The sequence below is a fragment of the Schistocerca nitens genome, chromosome 6 (assembly GCF_023898315.1).
Source record: "Schistocerca nitens isolate TAMUIC-IGC-003100 chromosome 6, iqSchNite1.1, whole genome shotgun sequence".
In the NCBI taxonomy this organism is placed as follows: Eukaryota; Metazoa; Arthropoda; class Insecta; order Orthoptera; family Acrididae; genus Schistocerca; species Schistocerca nitens.
This window is the reverse complement of record NC_064619.1, coordinates 73,713,714-73,738,183: the sequence shown is the minus strand read 5'-3', so window position 1 is coordinate 73,738,183 and position 24,470 is coordinate 73,713,714. Positions and strand designations below refer to the sequence as shown.

At 37.8% G+C, this 24,470-nt stretch overlaps 1 protein-coding gene across 4 annotated transcripts in view; it reads right to left on the bottom strand.

Moving 5' to 3' along the window:
• The window catches only part of LOC126262474 (endoplasmic reticulum metallopeptidase 1-like), a 254,455-nt gene that overhangs the window by 26,884 nt on the left and 203,101 nt on the right, over positions 1 to 24,470 (bottom strand). For 3 of the 4 annotated variants that reach the window (XM_049959136.1, XM_049959137.1, XM_049959138.1), the window contains one exon: positions 20,812 to 21,008. In XM_049959136.1, coding sequence (XP_049815093.1) covers positions 20,812 to 21,008 — 197 coding nt within the window. Of the gene's footprint in view, positions 1 to 15,350; positions 15,457 to 20,811; positions 21,009 to 24,470 lie in introns of all 4 variants that reach the window. The other variant, XR_007546733.1, reaches the window with a different exon arrangement.

Sequence of the window (24,470 nt, the reverse complement as noted above, 5' to 3'; positions counted from 1 at the left end):
AAATATTACTTTGCAAACTTTCAATCGAATCTGCCATCACAACTAAGTCATCCGCATATGCAAGACTGCTTATTTTGTGTTCACATATCTTAATCTCACCCAGCCAGTCTATTGTTTTCAACATATGATCCATAAATAATATGAACAACAGTGGAGACAGGTTGCAGCCTTGTCTTACCCCTGAAACTACTCTGAACCATGAACTCAATTTACCATCAACTCTAACTGCTGCCTGACTATCCATGTAAAGACCTTTAATTGCTTGCAAAAGTTTGCCTCCTATTCCATAATCTCACAGAACAGACAATAACTTCCTCCTAGGAACCCAGTCATATGCCTTTTCTAGATCTATAAAGCATAGATACAATTCCCTGTTCCACTCATAACACTTCTCCATTATTTGCCGTAAGCTAAAGATCTGGTCCTAACAACCTCTAAGAGGCCTAAACCCACATTGATTTTCATCCAATTGGTCCTCAACTAATACTCGCACTTTCCTTTCAACAATGCCTGAGAAGATTTTACCCACAACGCTGATTAAAGAGATACCTTTGTAGTTGTTACAATCTTTTCTGTTTCCATGTTTAAAGATTGGTGTGATTACTGCTTTTGTCCAGTCTGATGGAACCTGTCCCGACTCCCAGCCCAATTCAATTATCCTGTGTAGCCATTTAAGACCTGACATTCCACTGTATTTGATGAGTTCCGACTTAATTTCATCCACCCCAGCTGCTTTATTGCACTGCAATCTATTGACCATTTTCTCCACTTCCTCAAATGTGATCCTATTTCCATCATCATTCCTATCCCATTCTACCTCAAAATCTGAAACATTACTGATCGTATTTTCACCTACATTGAGCAACTCTTCAAAATATTCCCTCCATCTGCCCAAGGCATCCACAGGATTCACCAGCAGTTTTCCTGACCTGTCCAAAATACTTGTCATTTCCTTCTTACCTCCCTTTCGAAGAGTGCTAATTACACTCCAGAATGGTTTTCCAGCAGCTTGACCCATGGTCTCCAACCTGTTTCCAAAGTCTTCCCAAGATTTCTTCTTGGATGCTGCAATTATCTGTTTGGCTTTGTTTCTTTCTTCAGCATAACTTTCTCTGTCTATCTGAGTTCTAGTATGTAGCCATTTTTGATACGCCTTCTTTTTCCTTTTACAGGCTGCCTTGACTGTGTCATTCCACCAAGCTGTTTGCTTCCTCCTACTTTTACACACTATTGTTCCAAGACATTCTTTAGCCACTTCTAGTACTGCGTCCCTGTACCTTGTCCATTCCTTTTCCAATGACTGTAACTGACCACATTCAACTAACTGGTACCTTTCTGAAATCGCTGTTATGTACTTGTGCCTGATTTCCTTATCATGAAGTTTCTCCACTCTTATCCTCCTACATATGGACCTGACCTCCTGCACTTTCGGCCTCACAATCCCAATTTCACTGCAGATTAAATAATGATCAGTGTCATCAAAGAATCCCCTGAATACACGTGTGTCCCTCACAGCCTTCCTGAATTCCTGATCTGTTATTATATAGTCAATGACAGATCTGGTTCCCCTGCCTTCCCAAGTATGCCGGTGAATGTTTTTATGTTTAAAAAAGGAGTTTGTGATTACTAAGCCCATACTGGCACAGAAATCCAAGAGTTGTTTCCCGTTCCTGTTGGCCTCCATATCCTCTCCAAATTTACCCATAACCTTTTCATACCCTTCTGTTCGATTTCCAATCCTGGCGTTAAAATCACCCATGAGCAGAACACTGTCCTTGTCCTTTACTCTAACAACTACATCACTGAGTGCCTCATAAAAACTATCCATCTTATCTTGATCTGCCCCTTCACAATGTGAATATACTGACACAATCCTAATTTTCTTGCTAGACACTGTCAAATCTATCCAAATCAGTCATTCGTTTACATACCTTATTGCAACTACGCTGGGTTCCATTTCTTTCCTGATGTAAAGCCCTACACCCCATTGTGCTATTCCTGCTTTGACTCCTGACAGGTAGACCTTGTATTCTCCCACTTCCTCTTCTTTCTCACCCCTTACCCGAACGTCACTAACAGCTAAAACGTCCAGCCCCATCTTGCTTGCAGCCTCTGCCAGCTCTGCCTTCTTCCCAGAGTAGCCCCCATTGATATTAATAGCTCCCCATCTCATTACCATTTGTTTGCCAAGTCGTATCTTAGGAGTCCCTGGTTTGTCAGTTAGAGGTGGGACTCCGTCACCTCCAAAGGTCCGAGGCATTTTGCTCTGATTGTTGCCAGCATCATATTTAAAGTACCAGGGAAGCAGGTTGCTAGCCTTACTTGCCCCAAGTCCCATTGAGTTTTACCCCTAACGGCTGAGGGACTAACCGGTGGATTTGGTAGTCTTTGCCGTATGAGCACAAAGGTGACCACGACTCAGAATATGTCCGAGATGCCCAGCCTTATTCCAAAGTAACTGGTATCCCGACTGTCGGGACCACTTACTTAGCCACTCATACGTTGCCCGTGGTTCATGAACTAGGACATGACTACAGGAACCCACACCATGAACCACAAAAACTCATTCACTGAGAACATTATTGATGCTAAGGTGAGATAGTACTCTACAATAGAACACCTTATCCAAAATTTTATAAAATGAAAGGTACATGTATGCATATTTTCAAGATGACTCTGTATTGTTTTTGCCTAGTTCAGAGGTGGCAGCACTGATGCACTAAAACAGGTCAGTATATTTCACTTGTGTTGTTGCTTATGCATGAAAACATACTGCAAAGCTTTCATCTATTACATCCAAACTCAACTACCCTTCCAAACATAATAAAATGGATCTGGGGTCTGCAACCATGGACAAACAATGGCCACAAGATAAGTTAACTCACACAATTAGTGGTTTTGGGATTCTGCACTATCAGTGGGGTCTAACCGACGGGAGGCCCTAGTCACATGACATTCTTTAGTGGGGACTTGTATTAATGCTGTTTCGAATAAACAGAGGTAGAGCTGATACATCAGTGCTTTTGTTTGTGCATATTATGTCATATATTTCAGTTTCACACATACTTGGATGAAGTACTTCCAGATGTGGTTTTGATAAATGGTGTTACAATATTTCCTTTGTTTTATATCGGGAGATGTAAATGTAAAATAAACAGTAATTTATTGTAAGACTTCCAATTCATAAAGAGCAGGGTGAGAACAATGATTGTAAATATTGAAAGTACCACTGAAGTCACGACTTATGCATGTGACCATCTTTAATGATTTTGTAATATGATTCTTAAAAAGCTGACAGGCTACAAAAAGTAGTCATTAGATGTTAATGAAACTCCTTTATTTTCAGGAAGCATTTCAGGTGTAGCCCATCATCTTTTTTTTTTTTTTTTTTTTTTTTTTTTTTTTTTTTTTTTTTACACATACCACGATACAACATAATTACAATGCTGTGAAAAGGAAGTCTTTCAACTTTTAAGACCAGGAAGTTACTATATTCACATAATAACCCGCATCTGATCCTGTATGTGCCTGCATTACTGATTTATCTAATTTTTCATCCATGTAGAAATAAACTAAGTTTTTTCTTTGTACAGAACCCAATCTGCACTTTAGCCCTTCTACAGGCATTTTGTTGCACCAGGGGCAAAAATGTGACATGCAAATATGTGCCACCATGCCTTTAAATGAAATTGTCTGCTTGTCTATTTTATTAAAAATCTTTTTACCCATAACTCAAGTTGTTTTTTCTGTAAAACCTTTAGCTGGGTGACATGAGTCAATTGCAATGCTTAGATCTGCTGCAGTTGACTTATGATGAATGTCTATATTCAGCTTTGAGCCCATCGTTGTGATCTGCAGATCTAGGAAATTTAAAGAACCCTTATTTTCAAATTCTATATAAATTGGATTTTGCTTGCAGGCAATTAAAGGCTTGTGCTAAAACCAGATTTCATCATAATTACACAGATAAATAATCAAAATATTATCAACACACCTGCACTAAAGGATATTTTTTTAGAAAGGTCTTTGTGAGTGTAAAAAAATTATTTTCTAAATTATTAATAAAAATATCTGAAACATCCTATGTCAGTTTCAATAATTATCTTCAAACCTGCTGTAATAGCTCAAAATGTTTGCTAGATTCAAAATTTAAAAAGAAACGATTAATTCTGATCAACACAAAAATGTGAAAATTGCCGTCTCCGGAGGGAAAACGACAAGCAGTGGTACAGGGTACCCTCCACCATGCACAGTGCGGTGGTTTGTAGAGTATCTACGTAGATGTAGATGTAGATGTGGATGTAGAAGCTCCACAAAACAAATCATCCGATCCACCCAGCCATCAGTGCCTGTCAAAGTCCTCACTACTTAGTTAATAGTTTTTATTTATTACCAAGATAAAAGAGTTGTGAACTTCTCATCATTCATACAGCATAAAAAAACAATTACGAAGTGGTGCACATTTTGAAAAGTTTCTAACTTCCAAGTTGTGCAGTACTTGCTTCATTCAGTATCAAGAATCTCTATGCAAATGCTCCCATTTAGAATTTTCTTAAAAACGTTTGTGAAATTCGGAAAAACTGAGTACGCCCAAGCTGTGAGATTGATTAAGCTTACTAGGCTGCCTCTCTCTTTTAACCATTTTACATTCAACCAAAAAATTGTCAGCAGAAAGATTGGTTTGCTATGGGCTATAGCCTTTCCACCATTCTTTCAGATATTTTTTATAATGATTTGGAGAATAAATTTTTTTGGTGCACACAAAGACCTTTGTAAAAAAAAATTCTCCTTTAGTGGAGGTATGTTGATCATTTTTTCATTATTTATCTGTATAATAATGAGAAAGTTCTGGTTTTAGTGTAAGCTTTTAATCTTATGCAAGCAAAATCCAATTTATTGTAGAATTTGAGAATAAGTATTCGTTAAATTTCCCCTATCTGCAGATCACAAGGGATGGCTCAAAGATGAATAGAGACATGTATCTGGTTGAAGAGGTTGATAAGTAATTGCCAAGATGGTTGACATATATTGGGATGTCCTGCTACATACACTGTACAAGAATGAACTGCATTCTTCCTGCACTCTCCACCATGAGCATGTTAGCTTTTTCTGCATTGGGGAATTCCACCATCCACTTATGACCTACTGCTTGGACTGTCACACACTATAACTAGGAAGTCACAGTGCACTCATGGAAGATATAACTGCATTGCAAGCAAACATAACATCATCATACCTAGTAACTATGCGGCAGGATTTCTAAAAAGAACACTAAACATGCACAAGTATCGCAGCCTCCTAACAGACCATCTTCCACAAGTGCTAGAAGATGATCCTCTGAAGACCAGGAGGAACTTGTGGTACTGTTCAGCGTGTAGTGCATGAAGTACTACAGCAAACCTTCACAAATTGTTTACAAATCATTGTATTGGATGCAGAAGACCTGTATCTATACCAGCCCATTCTCCAGATTTTACACCTGTAGACTTCTTTTTGTGGGGAAAGCTAAAAGACCCTGTCTACAATGAAATACTAACTACACCTGATGATATGCAAAGATTTATTATTGTAGCCTGATCGGACATCTTCAATGAAATTCTAGTCCATGTGCACAGTCGTTTCCTACCAGACTGGAAGCATGTATTGCTGCTACCGGTGGTCATTTTGAACACAATCTGTGATGGTCAGTTGTCTCGTAACTGGTCAGAATCCACATAACTAGCGTATGCACTTATGTTGTTCTTTAGTGTGTGCTACCACAGGTATAGTACAAGGGTCAATGCAGGAACTTTTCAAAATACAATATCTCGTAAACGGCTTGTGCTAGAATCCTGCAACAAACACCACTGACTTTATAATTTACCTACATTTAGTTTGTTAATGTCAATAGGCACTGCTCCATTTAAAGAAAGTGTGTGTGTGTGTGCACAAAAAATACACTTCCTAAGTATTACTGCAATCTGTAGATTAGCTAACAAAACAACCCCTGACTACCAACTCATTCTGTGAAAAAAACACACATCAATAGCATTTTCCATTTATGCAATACACACTATGTGATTAAAAGTATCCGGACACCTGGCTGAAAATGACTTACAAGTTCGTGGCACCCTACATCAGTAATGCTGCAATTCAATATGGTGTCGGTCCCCTCTTAGCCCTGATGACAGCTTCCACTCTCACCGGCTCAAGTTCAATCAGGTGCTGGAAGGTTTCTTGGGGAATGGCAGCCCATTCTTCATGGAGTGTTGCACTGAGGAGAGGTATCGATGTTGGATGGTGATGCCTGGCATGAAGTCGGCATTCGAAAACATCCCAAATGTATTCTATAGGATTCAGGTCAGGACTCTATCCAGGTCAGTCCATTGCAGGAATGTTATTGTCATGTAACCACTCCGCCAAAGGCCGTGCATTATGAACAGATGTTCGATCATGCTGAAAGATGCAACTGCCATCCCCAAATTGCTTTTCAACAGTGGGAAGCAAGAAGGTGCTTAAAACATCAATGTAGGCCTGTGCTGTGATAGTTCCATGCTAAACAACAAGGGGTGCAAGCCACCTCCATGAAAAACACAACCACACCGTAACACCACCACCTCCGAATTATACTGTTGGCACCACACATGCTGGCAGATGACGTTCACCCGGCATTTGCCATACCCACACCCTGCCATCGGATCACCACATTGTGTACTGTGATTTGTCACTCCACACAATAATTATGAAAAATCCGCCTCGATTGCACAAACTACCTGGTGTTTACCTAGGTTTCAGTGTGGGTAACCACGCCTTCTTCAGAACAAATATAAAACAGCTTACCTAAATAGGCATAGTCAAAGGCTAAAATCAACACCTACAGCGGTAATATCCCATAAAATTTTTTTACAAATACACGGAACATATGTACCAAGTCAATAACATTACTTATCTCAACACTGTGTATGCTGCCTCGCTCCAGCCAACTTGCGATAGTCACAGACTCTCCACTGAAATGAGGCACCACAGGCTGCTCACATGCACGACTATCGAAATCACTGTGCATGCACGCGGCCAGGAAATGCTCTTCTTATGCATGGGAGCAGGATTACAAAGTTAACACGGATCGGGACCTAACTGATTGCCAAAAGTTGTTGCACAAATAGCAGATTGAGCAAATGATAAAAGTGATGATGTGGTAATTAAGACATATTTAATAGCAACACACGACAAACTTTGTGCACGGATGGTAAATCAGCCACCAGCTAATATGGAGGCCATAGAATTAGGCAGAAATTACAACTAAACTAAAAAGACAGCTATGCTAAGGATGTTATTGTTAATGGATAAAACCGCACTAATAATATCTACAGCAGAAACAACCATAGTCGCTACATCGCCATAATACTAAGTGGCCAACCAGGCCGTAATCAGAAGACGTTAAAGATTTATAACATACCTTGGCTCCATAATCTTATAATTACATAGAAGTCAACGAAGATACATAAAATACCTCCTAAAAGCGCACAGAAATAAGAAAATACAAATGGTGTTCTTCTTGGCTAACCAAACCCACAACACAATAGGAGGGAAAACATACCAAAATGGGGAGGGGGGGGGGGGGGTGTCGTTACCATCTGTGAACAATCAACATCATGCACTTGCATCAACCAACTTCCACGTCATGCAACTTAATGTGAAGAATTAAGTAAGGGACCAAAACCTTCAAAGAAATTTCTGTTTTTTAATTGGAGCTAACCGTTAAAGACATCGTCTTTGGCATACTGCAGGTGTTTAAAAATCTGCATTTTCTCTAAGATGTCCAATTTTGAACCCTTAACTTCAGCATGAAGCAACTCGATATTAGACAGAGGACTCGGTGCATGAGCCATTTGTATAAGGTGTTCTGCATAAGTGGGACCCCTCATGCCATCACCGCTTCTAGTGGGAATGTGCTCTTTATATCTAGTCATGCGAGCTCGGCCTGTCTGACCTATGTAAAATTTTGGGCAGTCACCACAAGTAATTTTATACACTCCAGAATGACATAGGTCAGACAGGCCGAGCTCTCATGACTAGATATAAAGAGCACATCCCCACTAGAAGCGGTGATGGCACGAGGAGTTCCACTTATGCAGATCACCTTATACAAATGACTTAGATTAGATTAGATTAGTTTTCGTTTCATAGATCCGTGCTGAGGAGAACCTCGTGGAGGTGGAACATGTCAATTTTTTTTTAAGCTGAAATAACAATACTAATAGTATGAATATATACAATACATCATTTGTTTTTATTAAAAAATTCGTCAATGGAGTAGAAGGAGTTGGCCACAAGTAAGTCTTTCAGTCTCCTTTTAAACTGATCTTTATTTGTAACTAAATTTTTTATGTTTACTGGCAAATTATTGAAGATGAGTGTTCCTGAGTAGTGGACCCCTTTTTGAACTAAAGTAAGTGCTTTTAAGTCCTTGTGCAGATCATTTTTGTTCCTGGTATTGTATGTATGAACTGAGCTGTTTGTTGGAAAAAGAGATATATTATTTAGAACAAATTTCATTAATGAGTAAATATACTGAGAGGCAGTAGTTAGTATACCCAGTTCTTTGAAGAGGTTTCTACAGGACGTCCGTGAATTTACTCCACAAATAATACGTATTACACGCTTTTGGACTCTGAAAACTTTTGTTTGACTTGAAGAGTTACCCCAAAATATTATACCATATGACATTATGGAATGAAAGTAGGCAAAGTATGCAAGCTTTTTCATTTTAATGTCACCTGTCTGCTAACACTCGAATTGCAAATACAGATTTGTTAAGGCGTTTCTGCAGTTCTGTGGTGTGCTCTTCCCAACTGAATTTATAATCAAGTTGTAATCCCAGGAATTTAAGACTGTCAACCTCTTCTATCTGCTCTTCTTTGTATTTTATGCATATGCTGGGTGGAAACCTCTTACAGGTTCTGAATTGCATATAGTGAGTCTTTTCGAAGTTTAATGTCAGTGAGTTGGCTTTAAACCATTTATTAATATCCATGAAAATATCATTAGCAGATCTTTCTAGAACTACACTTGACATACTATTTATTGCAATACTTGTGTCATCTGCAAACAAAACGAACTCTGCTTCTGGCAGTGTAACTGATGAGAGATCATTAATGTACACAAGAAAAAGCAATGGCCCTACGATGGATCCCTGTGGGACACCACATGTAATTTCTTCCCATTCTGATGATGACTGATGACTTAATTCACTAGTCCCTTGCACTGACACCCTTTGTTTCCTGTTAGTGAGGTATGACTTGAACCATTTTGCAGCACTGCCCATGACACCATAGAATTCTAATTTACTTAAAAGGATGTTGTGGTTCACACAATCAAATGCCTTTGACAAATCACAGAAAATACCTGCTGCTTGTAATTTGTTATTTAATGAATTAAGTACACTTTCACTGTAGGTGTAAATAGCCTTCTCGATATCAGAACCCTTCAGAAATCCAAACTGTGTTCTTGATAATATGTTATTTGTGGTCAGATGGTTGAGCAGCTGCCTGTACATTACTTTTTCTAAAATTTTTGAGAATGCTGGCAAAAGTGAAATCGGTCTGTAGTTTGATGGTATCTCTTTATCCCCTTTCTTGAATAGAGGCTTAACATCTGCATATTTTAGCCAGTCAGGAAATGTCCCAGTTATAATTGACTGGTTACACAAGTAACTTAGAATTGTGCTAAACTCACAAGAACATGCCTTAATTAACTTTGTTGATATTTCATCATACCCACTAGAATGCTTTCTTTTTAAAGATTTTATTATGGACGTTATTTCTTTTGGTGAAGTGAGTGATATATTCATGTACTTGAAGCTATTTGTGAAGGCTAGTTTCAGATAATCATGGGCATTATTTACTGATCCTGAAAGTCCCATTCTATCAGTAACGGATATAAAGTACTTGTTAAATAGATTTGCCACACTATGCCCATCAGTTACTAATGTGTGGTCTACCCTTAGTGCTACTTGCTCCTGCGCCGAGTCCTCTGTCTAATATCGAGTTGCTTCATGCTGAAGTTAAGGGTTCAAAATTGGACATCTTAGAGAAAATGCAGATTTTTAAACACCTGCAGTATGCCAAAGATGACATCCTTAACGATCAGCTCCAATTAAAAAACAGAAATTTCTTTGAAGGTTTCAGTCCCTTACTTAATTCTTCGCAGTAAGTTGCATGACGTGGAAGTTGGTGGATGCAAGTGCACGATGTTGATTGTTCACAGATGGTAACGACACCCCCCCCCCCTCCCCATTTTGGTACGTTTTCCCTCCTGCTGTGTTGAGGGTTTGGTTAGCCAAGAAGAACACCATTTGTATTTTCTTATTACTGCGCGCTTTTAGGAGGTATTTTATGTATCTTCGTTGACTTCTATGTAATTATAAGATTATGGAGCCAAGGTATGTTATAAATCTTTAACGTCTTCTGATTACGGCCTGGTTGGCCGCTTAATATTATGGTGATGTAACAACTATTATTGTTTCTGCTGCAGATATTATTAGTGTGATTTTATCCGTTAACAATAACATCCTTAGCATAGCTATCTTTTTAGTTTAGTTGTAATTTCTACCTAATTCTATGGCCTCCATATTACCTGGTGGCTGATTTACCATCCGTGCACAAAGCTTGTCATGCGTTGCTATTAAATATATCTTAATTACCACATCTTCGCTTTTATCATTTGCTCAATTTGCTGTTTGTGCGACAACTTTTGGCAATCAGTTAGGTCCCGACCTGTGTTAACTTTGTAATCCCGCTCCCATGCATAAGAAGAGCGTTTCCTGGCCGCGTGCATGCGCAATGATTTCGATAGCCGCGCATGTGAGCAGCCTGCGGTGCCTCAGTTCAGTGGAGAGCCTGTGACTATCGTACGTTGGCTGGAGCAAGGCAGCACACACAGCATTCAGATAAGTAATATTATTGATTTGGTACATATGTACTGTGTATTTGTAAAAAAATGTTATGGGGTCTTGCCGCTGTAGGTGTTGATTTTAGCCTTTGACTATGCCTATTTAGGTAAGCTGTTTTATATTTTTTCTGAAGAAGGCGTGGTTACCCACACTGAAACCTAGGTAAACACCAGGTAGTTTGCACAATCGAGGCGGATTTTTCACAATTATTTCGATACTTATGATTGCTGACGCGCTGCAATGCTGAAAGTTCTTACACTCCACACAATGTGTTTCCACTGTTCAATTGTCCAATGTTTATGCTCCTTACACCAAGCGAGACATTGTTTGGCATTTATCAGTGTGATTTGTGGCTTATGAGCAGCCGCTCAACCATGAAATCCAAGTTTTCTCACCTCCTGCCTAACTGTCATAATATTTGCAGTGGATCCTGAAGTAGTTTGGAATTCCTGTGTGATCATCTGGATAGATGTCTGCCTATTATACATTACGACCCTCTTCTTCTGTCGGCGGTCGTTGTCAGTCAACAGACGAGGTTGGCCTGTACGCTTTTGTGCTATACGCGTCCCTTCATGTTTCCACTTCACTATCACATTGTAAATAGTGGACCTAGGGATATTTAGGAGTGTGGAAATCCCGTATACAGACGTATGACACAAGTGACTTCCTATCACCCAAAGATGTTCGAAGTCCGTGAGTTCTGCGGAGCACCCCATTCTGCCCTCTCATGATTTCTAATGACTACTGAGGTCACTGATATGGAATACCTGGCAGTAGGTGGCAGCACAATGCACCTAATATGAAAAATGTATGTTTTTGGGTGTGTCCAGATACTTTTGATCACATAGTGCATGTGGTGCAGGTGTTAGGTGATTCATCCTGTATACAACAGATATACAAAAGTTTCTAATGTATGTAGATTTATGCCTTACGATGACACTGGTCTTCCAAGTTGGCCAATATGACTCAGTTATGTTTTTGCTATCAAGTTTTGATATGCCACTACATCTTCACAATTTGGGAGTCTTTGTACACAATCTAAACCAAGATGTTGTGTTAATACGTTTGATCATATGAAGATAATACTATAAAAACTAGTTATTGAATTAATTAAGTCATACTGCATCTTCCTGGTGGTCATAACTTCCATTTTCAAAGGATTATTTCAGTTACCACCAATTCTTCTAGTCATGTGAATTTCAAATTGGTTCTTTTAATTGTTATTTACCCCGAACAAGCTATAGCAGTTTGTACGATGAAATTTCTCCACAACTTCAGATCAAAACTTGTAACATTTGTGTTGATATCTAAGTTGTACACCTAATAATGCTATTAACAGCCTATTCTGTTAAAATAAATTTTTAGTATGTGTCCATGAAAATTGAAACATGTTATGATTTTTACTCATTTGTCCTGGCTTTTTTCTGCACAATATTTTTAAAATGTCCTATGTTTCTTACAATTAATATGGCAACCCTTTATTAGAGTCAATATGGAACAATCCATGTGGAAAGTATCCTAACTGCAAATATGTCACACACAACTGTTACACTGAAACTTCATGGGAGATTAAAACTATGTGCTGGACCAATACCTTTGTCTTTCATGGGCATGAGTTCTCACAAAGGAACTCCCCAAGCAGAACTCAAGACCTGCCTTCACAGCTCACTTCTGCCAGTACTTCATCTCCTACTGTCCAAACTTCACAGAAGTTCTAAAAAATTTGCAGGAATAGCCCTCCTGGAAGAAAGGATATTACAGACATGGCTTAGCCTGGGATATGTTTCTATAATGCATATTTCACTCTGCAGCAGAGTGTACAATGATATGAAACTTCCTTGCGGAGCTTGGAAGGTACAAGATGAAGCACTGGCAGAAGTAAAGCTGTGAGTACAGGTCTTGAGTCATGCATGGGTAGCTCAGTAGGTGGAGAACTTCCACACGAAGGCAACTTCAAATCACAGTCCTGCACACAAATTTAATGTGCAAGAAAGTTGTATCGGCACACACACTGCTTCAGAGTAAAAAAATCATGCTGAGAACTGTTATACTGCCTACTACCAAAAATGTTAACAGTTTCAGAAACCCACTGGGGGGTTCACTGAAATCTTACATGAAGTACTCGTTATTAATATGAGTAAATTAGCTATAATTTTTATTTTTTTATTTTTCATTTTTTATTTTTACTGGTTTGATGTTATCTACCATAACTTCCTCTCCTGCGCCAATATCTTCATCTCAGAATAGCACTTACATCCAGTGTCCTAAATAATTAATGCCATGGAGGTTATTTGTGATGTCTTAATATGTGTCTTATCAGCTTATCCCTTCTTCTAGTCAAGGTTTTCCATATACACCCAATTCTGCAGAGAAACTTCTCACTTCTTGCCTTGTCAGTTCACTTAATTTTGGGTAAAGCTAAATCTCAAAATACTTCAATTCTCTTCTTTTCCAGCGTTTTTTCTCCTAGAGTGTATGATATTAACACAATGCTAAGCTCCACATATACAATCTCTCAATTTCTTCTTCAAATTAAGGTCTACGTTTGATAATAGTAGACATCTTTTAATCAAGGAATGCCTATGTTTAATAGCAGTAGACTCCTTTCAGCAAGGAATGTTCTCTTTGAATGCACTAGTTTGCTTCCTGTAACCCAATGGCCCTATGAACATGATAATTATATAAGAGAAATACATCCTTGCAGGTCAGGGAGGAAAAAATCTAAACCTGGAATTAGTTACTTGCAACATCTTACAGCAAAATTGTCCAAACACGCTGAATTTTATTCTTGAGTAGGGTTAGTTAATGGAGCATAATTATCCTATAGTCAAAGTATCAGTCACTGAAATACAAGATGATTCAGTAAAGTCTGAAATCCTAATTTTGGCTTCATACTTGTTCCACTGATAAACACACTAAGATTTCCTGTTCGGGTTGTCTAACAAATATGAAAATTACAGAAAAGATATGTGACTGTGGAATCCAAAAGTACCAATAAATGTAGACCAATGCATTTTATGGGGCACCTCTTATGGGGCATCTCAGAATAGCACTTACATCCAATGTTCTAAATAATTAATGTCATGGATGTGATTTGTGGTGTCTTAATATGTGTCTTATCATCCTACATCTATATCTATATGCTGCAAATAATTACTGAATGTCATGATATATTTGTTTCTCATTTCATTCAAAGGGAGCGTGTGGAAAGAACAATAGGCTGAACACCTCTGCAAAGCTGTGATTCATCTAATTTTGTATTCAGAAATTGGATTGTTGTGTAGGGGACTGGAGAATATGTTTGCTTTCCAGTGTGAAAGCCCCTTCTTTAAATTTTCTAAGCAGGTCTTCATGAGATACACAACATTTTTCTTTGAGTGCCTGACAGTTAAGATGTTTCAGATATTCTGTTGAGACCTCCTTGAAGTCAAACAAGACTGCCGCCACTCAATCTTGATGGCATTTCATGTCCCCAGCTTATCTGACCTGATGTGGATCCAATATTCTTGAAAAATGATGTATATAAGCGGACTGAAGCAATGAATGAAAATTTGTAACAAGGCCAGGATGGTTCAAATTTTCATTCATCACTTCAGTATGTATAATATGTCATAGATGTCTGAGACTTGAAAATATCTCTGGAATCACATACTTTCATTTAATACCTGAAAAACATTTCAACAGTGCTAATACAAGTGTTTGTAATCAAAGTTTTTTGTAGTGAAAATTCAGTTTCCCAATATCAATGACGCAAAACTGGGAGCACGTAAGCATTCCACATGACACATATCCACATACTGTTACTCCAAGGCGCTGATGTATACAGTTCTAATAGTCATTCATTAATCATGTGGTCCAATGCTATTACAAATTTAATTATTGCGAACAGCATAACTTTACCTTTCCCTGTGTAAAAAGCTAGTTGCCAGTCTTTGTATCAAGGCGGAGTTTTGTAAAGATTTAGCTCACTATTGATACAACGTTTATCAGATAAAAATCAATGAGAAGTCCAAGGTTGCAACTACACTCCACATCTACATCAATGTCTAATTCACATTTATGTCCACACTCTGAAAACGACTTTATGCAATGTGGCAGAGAGTACTTCTGGTTCCACTAATTTTTTTCCCCATTCCCTGATTCATAATGTGTGGGAAGAATGATTGTCAATAAACCTCCACATAATGCTCTCTAATTTTTTAACTGAAGTCACTTCACGAGATGTGGGGAAGTAAATCTTCCTGCAAAATACTCTCTTGGATTTCATGTCTGAACATGACTGTGATTCAAAATGCCTCTTGTAATGTCTGCAACTACAATTTTTTGAACATGTCCGTATTGCTCTTGCACTGACTAAATGATCCCATTATATAACACAGTGCCCTTTGTTGGATCTTTTCTATCTTGTATATTAACCCACCTTGTTACAGGTCCATACTGATGAGCAATACTCAGGAATTGGTCCTGCAAGTATTTTGTAAGCATGCTTCATGCTACTCTGCATGATGACCATTGGTTGCTCCTTGCTGGAAATGATGAAGTTTCTACTTTTGTTTCATATGTGAATATAATATTTTGATTCAAAATGGTTTGGGATACACAGAAATATTTACAAGACCTCGTGCATATTCAAGTATTTTTTGGAGGGTGTCAACTTTGAACAAACACAGAAACCACACCACATTGTTGTCAACAATCACCTGAACACAGTTTGGATATACAACCCTTCTCTATTTGCCAATGGGTTTTCTTTTTTTTCTATTTAGTTGTTTAACCACAATAATGTCAAATATAAGATGCTGAGTTTACCATCATAGCCATTGCAGGGGAAAAACTCAACTGGAAGGCTTTACTAGTTGCTAATGAATTCTCCCAATGTTTATAAGTGAAGAATTTGTACCACAGTTTCTTTTATGGCTGTAATATATGTGACATTGTGGCCAAGTGTAGTTGACATACCAGTGTGCTGCCACTGTTGAAATGAATGATATGCAACTTTATTTCCACTTTCCAATACAGAATCGCTGCACGTAGGGGACAAGAATCTATCTTTCACAAAGTACTAAAATAGGAAATTGGTGAACATGCAATATACAAGTTGCTCTCAATAAATGAACACTGAAATATATTGTACATTTGCTGCAGTAAATGAAGACTCAAACTGCAATGTGCATTGATTAGCTGGAATAAACTTTTCAGAACAGAATGATGAATTTAAAATACATAAATAAATATGTAAATAAATTTACTAAATAACTTTTGCAGCTGTTTTTGTGGCCATCAACTTAAATCAGCAACAGTTCTACTGCCAAGTGCAAATTTGTTTTAAAGTTTGCGCAGGTGACTCACTGAATTTCTAGACACTCTGAAGTATACTTTGCAGAGTGGAGTGGCACAGCTGTAGAGTATGTTTTATCTTAAAGATCTTGTTCTCTTTAGCCACATTGTTCTCGATAATTACCCCAATAACTTCAATCGCACTGAATTCACAACGTGCCTCAGGCAACCGTACAAGTGCAATATCTTTATCCACTGAGTGTAATACACTCTCCAAATATAATTCTTGTGATGTGAAGTGTGGTTGTACGTGTTCTTGGAGACCTGATTCAGCACATTCCTCAAAATATGTGGCATCAGATAGAAGATTTATGTCACTGTTTTCCATTTTTTCTGTATCAAAATCTATCCATAAATATTTATGAAATAGTGGATTTATCATCATATTATAGGGAGCCTTATTTATAATAATTACAGGTTTATTCGGTATCTTTTTCAGAATCCTCCTGAATTGCAGATAAAAATGGCTATGTACCTTTTTGCCCCCAGTAAAATATAGGTAAGCCTGCAATTTGCACTAATCTATCATTGTTCCCAACACAGCACATTGAAATTCTTATTCCAGAACCAGAAAGTGCCTGACTTCCAATTTTCTAGCTGTTTTTGAAAACTTCCTTTGGGGTAACAACCCAATTTATGATGCATGGGGCACTTTTTGTTGTTGCAATCCAAACATATTGGAGTAATTTGCATCACATCAAGTCTTGTTAATCTAATTAATAGCCCCTCCAGTATTTCACAAGTGTTCCTACTCTCTCACAAAAACCAGTCTTTTCTTTCCTACACTTCGATTATTCTCCATCAGCAAAGGCTTTTTGTTGAATTCTTTGAATCTGAAGCTCAATTTTCAATTAACAGACCAAATGACTAATTCACTTGTATCATTAAAGTCTTCCCCTTCAGTTTCAATGTTGTGCCATTCCATGCCAACAAGTCATTTTTGGAAAAAGTTTCCACTTGACCATCACAGAGTTTGATAAAACTTTGTATGAACATTCTCACATGTTCCCAGTGAACACTGGTACAGAATTACTTTCCCCAATTTAATACTTGCAAAGATATTGTCATCTGTTTGATCGCATAGAGCAGCTTTCAACAGTGCATCGTTGAGTTTTGGCAACTGTGAGCCATAATATCTCTGGCAATAATTTCTTGAAAGAAACAAACCTATGGTATCTTATACAACTTTTTGCAATTTCTTAAGTATAATACTAAAAAAGATTTCATGAGCAATTTTTTTACAGATAATTTATAGCAAAGATGGCCAAAAACATAGCCACTTGAAAAAAAAAAAAGTGAAGTTTAGCTTCTCACATCTCTGTAAGTGACTGCATGATAAACTTGAAACTTTGCATGCAATAACTTACAGCACAAGGCATTCGAATTTAAAATTTAGTTCTTCTACTGCTTTTCAGTAGTTTACAAGTTGGTCGCAAAACTGTCAATTTTTGTACAAACTTTTAAAAAAAAATGGTATTTTCAGCACCCTTTTACGAAAAGATATTTTCTGCAGACTTTTTAGATATATTTTCATTAGAATGACCATGTTCTAAATCACCACCTAAGAAACTACATTTGGTTTGGAAATGCCCTAAAATTAATAATGACAGCAAGGGTGCAGCAAAAATATGCCCTTATTCCACTGGTACTCAAGTCTGACATTTTTGCTATATTTTATAATCGTTTATTAGTGTCTGGGGAAAGTAAAATCAGAAGTCCTAATGTACAATATAAGGACTGAGGGTGAATCAAAAAACTTGAAAAACTTCAATAAAAGCAGTGTTTTTGAGTTTTAAATCTCTCTACAGCATTCAGCTCTATAAAATTTTCTTTATAAAAAATGAAAGGGCATAAAGAATCTAACAATAAGGATACTTTTGTCTTTTTTGTATCTCTAATAATTTGAGGTAATCACCTGAGCTTCTCAGCATGTCAGTTTGGCAATTTAAAAAATGCTTGCTACATAGCTGTGAAAAGTGGCCTGGACAAAAAGCTATAGCATCTGCAGTACACAGCTATTTCATACAAAATAATATATAGGAAATTACTGTGTCCAAGCAATGGATCCATACTGATACGGACACTTTATAAGCAAATCAAATGGCAGTGGATGAATTTATTGAAGAAATAGGAACAGGAATTTCGATTCTGTAATGCCATCATCAAAGTTAAATATGGTCTAAAGGAAGATAATCTTATTGTAGTAAAAGATTTTTTGTGATAATGACAATAGAATTTTTTGATTAATGTCATGGAAAGTTACCTTGGAATGGGATTGGAGATACAACAAAGTGGTTAGCAGCAAGCGCAAGCCCACAACGTCCAGCTGACAGGTAGATTCTTTTACTTATTGATTGTTTTACTTCTGCTCTGAAAGAAATAATGGCATTACATTTGCTTTCATCAGAAAAGAAGAAATTCAAACGCCAAAAGAAGAAAGGCTAAGTATGGGCATACTCTAGCAGGACCTACAGAAAATAATTAAGTTTGGCAACTGATGAAACAACAATTCATGTCAGAAGTGTTTGAAATGATGCACTCTCTTTTCTGGTCAAAATTACTGACATTGGAGGAAGTATATTAACCTCGGACCTCCAACCATGGCAACATAGCCCTGCGAGCACGCCACACATGAGCATGCAAAAAAAGTTAAAACGATTAGGTTTAGCATTTTATGTAGCATTACGAACATAAAAACATAATACCTGTGGAAAGCAACAGCAGACTTTACATTTCCTTTTTCATCTTGTTGATGCAATTCACCATAAGATCAATGGGCAACAATCTACATCTGCCATTATTATGATTAAAGACTAACTGGAAAGCAACATAAATCCAACAGCTAACAGAGAAGGGTTACATTTTCAAACTGTGCACAGGAGATTGTTGACACAAATGCAGCCTGTTATCCACGGTCTTCAAAGTTGACAGATCCAACAAAGAAATGGAGGGTCAGTCATTATAAAATGGATAGCAGTTGAAGGAACTCTTGTTGCATTTCTTGAAGTGTAGCAAAAACTCAAGAAGAATTTAACTCTGTATGTCCAAATGTAGACTTCAATCTAATTCTTTCTAAAAACAACTTCAATGTATTGACCACTGCATTAAGTCGGCAGCAGAATGTTATCACCATTAAATGAAGTGAGACTATGTTCATCTTAATAAATATATATAATAGAGGGAAACATTCCACGCAGGAAAAATATATCTAAAAACAAAGATGATGTGACTTACCATACGAAAGCGCTGGCAGGTTGATAGACACTCTCTGGACCATGTCGATCCATAGGCATCTCGTTTTAATTCTTGTCCTCCCTTTTCATAGAAAACCCGTTCTGTATGCTATAAAGACAGGTGTTTGTGTGTCTAACGACCTGCCAGCGCTTTCGTATGGTAAGTCACATCATCTTTGTTTTTATATATATATATATATATATATATATATATATATATATATATATAACAGAGGGAAACATTCCACGTGGAAAAAATATATCTAAAAAGAAAGATGCTGAGACTTACCAAACAAAAGCGCTGGCAGGTCGATAGACACACAAACAAACACAAATATACACACAAAATTCAAGCTTTCGCAACAAACTGTTGCCTCATCAGGAAAGAGGGAAGGAGAGGGAAAGACGAAAGGATGTGGGTTTTAAGGGAGAGGGTAAGGAGTCATTCCAATCCCAGGAGCGGAAAGACTTACCTTAGGGGGAAAAAAGGAAAAAAGGAGGAAAAAAGGACAGGTATACACTGGCACACACACACATATCCATCCACACATACAGACACAAGCAGACATATTTAAATATGTCTGCTTGTGTCTGTATGTGTGGATGGATATGTGTGTGTGTGCCAGTGTATACCTGTCCTTTTTTCCTCCTTTTTTCCTTTTTTCCCCCTAAGGTAAGTCTTTCCGCTCCTGGGATTGGAATGACTCCTTACCCTCTCCCTTAAAACCCACATCCTTTCGTCTTTCCCTCTCCTTCCCTCTTTCCTGATGAGGCAACAGTTTGTTGCGAAAGCTTGAATTTTGTGTGTATATTTGTGTTTGTTTGTGTGTCTATCGACCTGCCAGCGCTTTTGTTCTATATATATATATATATATATATATATATATATATATATATATATTTTGTCTGCTTGTGTCTGTGTATATGCGGATGGATATGTGTGTGTGTGTGCGAGTGTATACCCGTCCTTTTTTCCCCCTAAGGTAAGTCTTTCCGCTCCCGGGATTGGAATGACTCCTTACCCTCTCCCTTAAAACCCACTTCCTTTCATCTTTCCCTCTCCTTCCCTCTTTCCTGACGAAGCAACCGTTTGTTGCGAAAGCTAGAATTTTGTGTGTATGTTTGTGTTTGTTTGTGTGTCTATCGACCTGCCAGCGCTTTTGTTTGGTAAGTTTCATCACTTTCTTTCTTTTTAATAAATATATAGTTGTTCAAGCTATGCTCTTTACAAGACTACACGAGCATCTTGGATTAATTTGGAAATGTAATGGAATGTCAGTACAACAGACTAATTTAAAAATAAATACTCACCATATTTGCAGTAATCTGACAGTAAAAGCTGGTAAACCACACAGCAATTTATCTTTGCAGTCATTTTCTGTAGTTTGAGCTTCTGGGAATAATGTCTTTATTGTCTCTGGACCATGTCGATCCATAGGCACCATCCAGTAGCCTGCATCTCGTTTTAATTCTTGTCCTCCCTTTTCATAGAAAACCCGTTCTGTATGCTATAAAGACAGATAACTTAGATAGATATTATTTTTTGGGCACATTGTACAATTTGTCATAATGATATCACAACAGGTTTTTGAGCTAACTAATATACAACTTGGGAAACAAAGAACAAGTAGTATTTTAAAGGGGGTAATTAATCATAGTCTAATACATAAACAAAGTTGTGTGAATTATATATTTGCCATTATAAGACGCATTTTGACAGATGAAAGCTTTCCCATTAAGAGATTTTTTTTGTACTTTATTATTCTAGTAACATACATACACATAGGCAGGTACAGTAGGAAAAGGGATAGAAGGAAACATAGTAGGTGAATATGGATTGGGGGGAAGAAATGAAAGAGGAAGCCGCCTTGTAGAATTTTTCACAGAGCATAACTTAATCATAGCTAACACTTGGTTCAAGAATCATAAAAGAAGGTTGTATACCTGGAAGAATCCTGGAGATACTAAAAGGTATCAGATAGATTATATAATGGTAAGACAGAGATTTAGGAACCAGGTTTTAAATTGTAAGACATTTCCAGGGGCAGATGTGGATTCTGACCACAATCTATTGGTTATGAACTGCAGATTGAAACTGAAGAAACTGCAAAAAGATGGGAATTTAAGGAGATGGGACCTGGATAAACTGAAAAAACCAGAAGTTGTAGAGAGTTTCAGGGACAGCATTAGGGTACGATTGACAGGAATGGGGGAAAGAAATACAGTAGAAGAAGAATGGGTAGCTCTGAGGTATGAAGTAGTGAAGGCAGCAGAGGATCAAGTAGGTAAAAAGACGAGGGCTAATAGAAATCCTTGGGTAACAGAAGAAATATTGAATTTAATTGATGAAAGGAGAAAATATAAAAATGCAGTAAATGAAGCAGGCAAAAAGGAATACAAACTTCTCAAAAATGAGATCGACAGGAAGTGCAAAATGGCTAAGCAGGGATGGCTAGAGGACAAATGTAAGGATGTAGAGGCTTGTCTCACTAGGGGTAAGATAGATACTGCCTACAAGAAAATTAAAGAGACCTTTGGAGAGAAGAGAACCACTTGTATGAATATCAAGAGCTCAGATGGCAACCCAGTTCTAAGCAAAGAAGGGAAGGCAGAAAGGTGGAAGGAGTATATAGAGGGTTTATACAAGGGCGATGTACTTGAGGACAATATTATGGAAATGGAAGAGGATGTAGATGAAGATGAAATGGGAGATAAGATACTGCGTGAAGAGTTTGACAGAGCACTGAAAGACCTGAGTCGAAACAAGGCCCCGGGAGTAGACAACATTCCATTAGAACTACTGATGGCCTTGGGAGAGCCAGTCATGACAAAACTCTACCATCTGGTGAGCAAGATGTATGAGACAGGCGAAATACCCACAGACTTCAAGAAGAATATAATAATTCCAATCCCAAAGAAAGCAGGTGTTGACAGATGTGAAAATTACCGAACTATCAGTTTAATAAGTCATGGCTGCAAAATACTAACGCGAATTCTTTACAGACGAATGGAAAAACTAGTAGAAGCAGACCTTGGGGAAGATCAGTTTGGATTCCGTAGAAATGTTGGAACACGTGAGGCAATACTAACCTTACGACTTATCTTAGAAGAAAGATTAAGAAAAGGCAAACCTACATTTCTAGCATTTGTAGACTTATAGAAAGCTTTTGACAATGTTAACTGGAATACTCTCTTTCAAATTCTGAAGGTGGCAGGGGTAAAATACAGGGAGCGAAAGGCTATTTACAATTTGTACAGAAACCAGATGGCAGTTATAAGAGTCGAGGGGCATGAAAGGGAAGCAGTGGTTGGGAAGGGAGTGAGACAGGGTTGTAGCCTCTTCCCGATGTTATTCAATCTGTATATTGAGCAAGCAGTAAAGGAAACAAAAGAAAAATTCGGAGTAGGTATTAAAATTCATGGAGAAGAAGTAAAAACTTTGAGGTTCGCCGATGACATTGTAATTCTGTCAGACACAGCAAAGGACTTGGAAGAGCAATTGAACGGAATGGACAGTGTCTTGAAAGGAGGATATAAGATGAACATCAACAAAAGCAAAACAACGATAATGGAATGTAGTCAAATTAAATCGGGTGATGCTGAGGGAATTAGATTAGGAAATGAGACACTTAAAGTAGTAAAGGAGTTTCGCTATTTAGGGAGTAAAATAACTGATGATGGTCGAAGTAGAGAGGATATAAAATGTAGACTGGCATTGGCAAGGAAAGCGTTTCTGAAGAAGAGAAATTTGTTAACATCGAGTATAGATTTAAGTGTCAGGAAGTCGTTTCTGAAAGTATTTGTATGGAGTGTAGCCATGTATGGAAGTGAAACGTGGACGATAACTAGTTTGGACAAGAAGAGAGTAGAAGCTTTGGAAATGTGGTGCTACAGAAGAATGCTGAAGATAAGGTGGGTAGATCACGTAACTAATGAGGAGGTATTGAATAGGATTGGGGAGAAGAGAAGTTTGTGGCACAACTTGACTAGAAGAAGGGATCGGTTGGTAGGACATGTTTTGAGGCATCAAGGGATCACAAATTTAGCATTGGAGGGCAGCGTGGAAGGTAAAAATCGTAGAGGGAGACCAAGAGATGAATACACTAAGCAGATTCAGAAGGATGTAGGCTGCAGTAGGTACTGGGAGATGAAGAAGCTTGCACAGGATAGAGTAGTATGGAGAGCTGCATCAAACCAGTCTCAGGACTGAAGACCACAACAACAACAACAACAACAACAACAACAACAACATACACATACCATAGAAAACCCAATACCAAATTATCCATTGCTCAAGTTATCATTTCATCCTCCATAAATTCTTCTACTAAATAATAGTATTTCTACCACAAAACCTGTTATAGCCTTAATTTTAGAATTTCTGGTTTCATATTAAATATGTTTTGTCTATTAATTTGTTACACAGGGTGTATAAAAGAATCATCCAGTTTAAAAAAACCATAGCTATTAAGTTAGTTGATACATGTGCATGAACAACATATTGTTGGAAAGAGCAAACTCTTGAGTTTTACGTAGTTCCCGCTAAGTAGCAGCAGTGTGCACTTGCTTCAGTTATAGAAAAAATGGTGTCAGGACAACAGAAAGTGTTTTGTATTCTATGTTTTGCACAGTCCGGGTCAGTAATGACTGTTTAGCATGACTTTCGCACTAATGGTATGGGTCCTGCTACAGCACAGAGCATTAAACAATGGCATGAACAATTCCGAGAAACAGGTCGTTTGTGTAAAGCCAAATTGCTGTGCTGTCCCCAAATGTCTGACACAGACATTGAAACCATCTATCATAGTTTCACGTGGAGTCTGCAGAAATTACAGCTCAACAGCTCAACATGCCCCCAACGTCCGACTGGTGTGTGTTGCGTCAATGTTCACACATGAATCCTACAAAATTCAGCTATTGCAAGCTCTTCATGAGGATGACAAACAACATGTGTAGTTCTGTAATTTCAT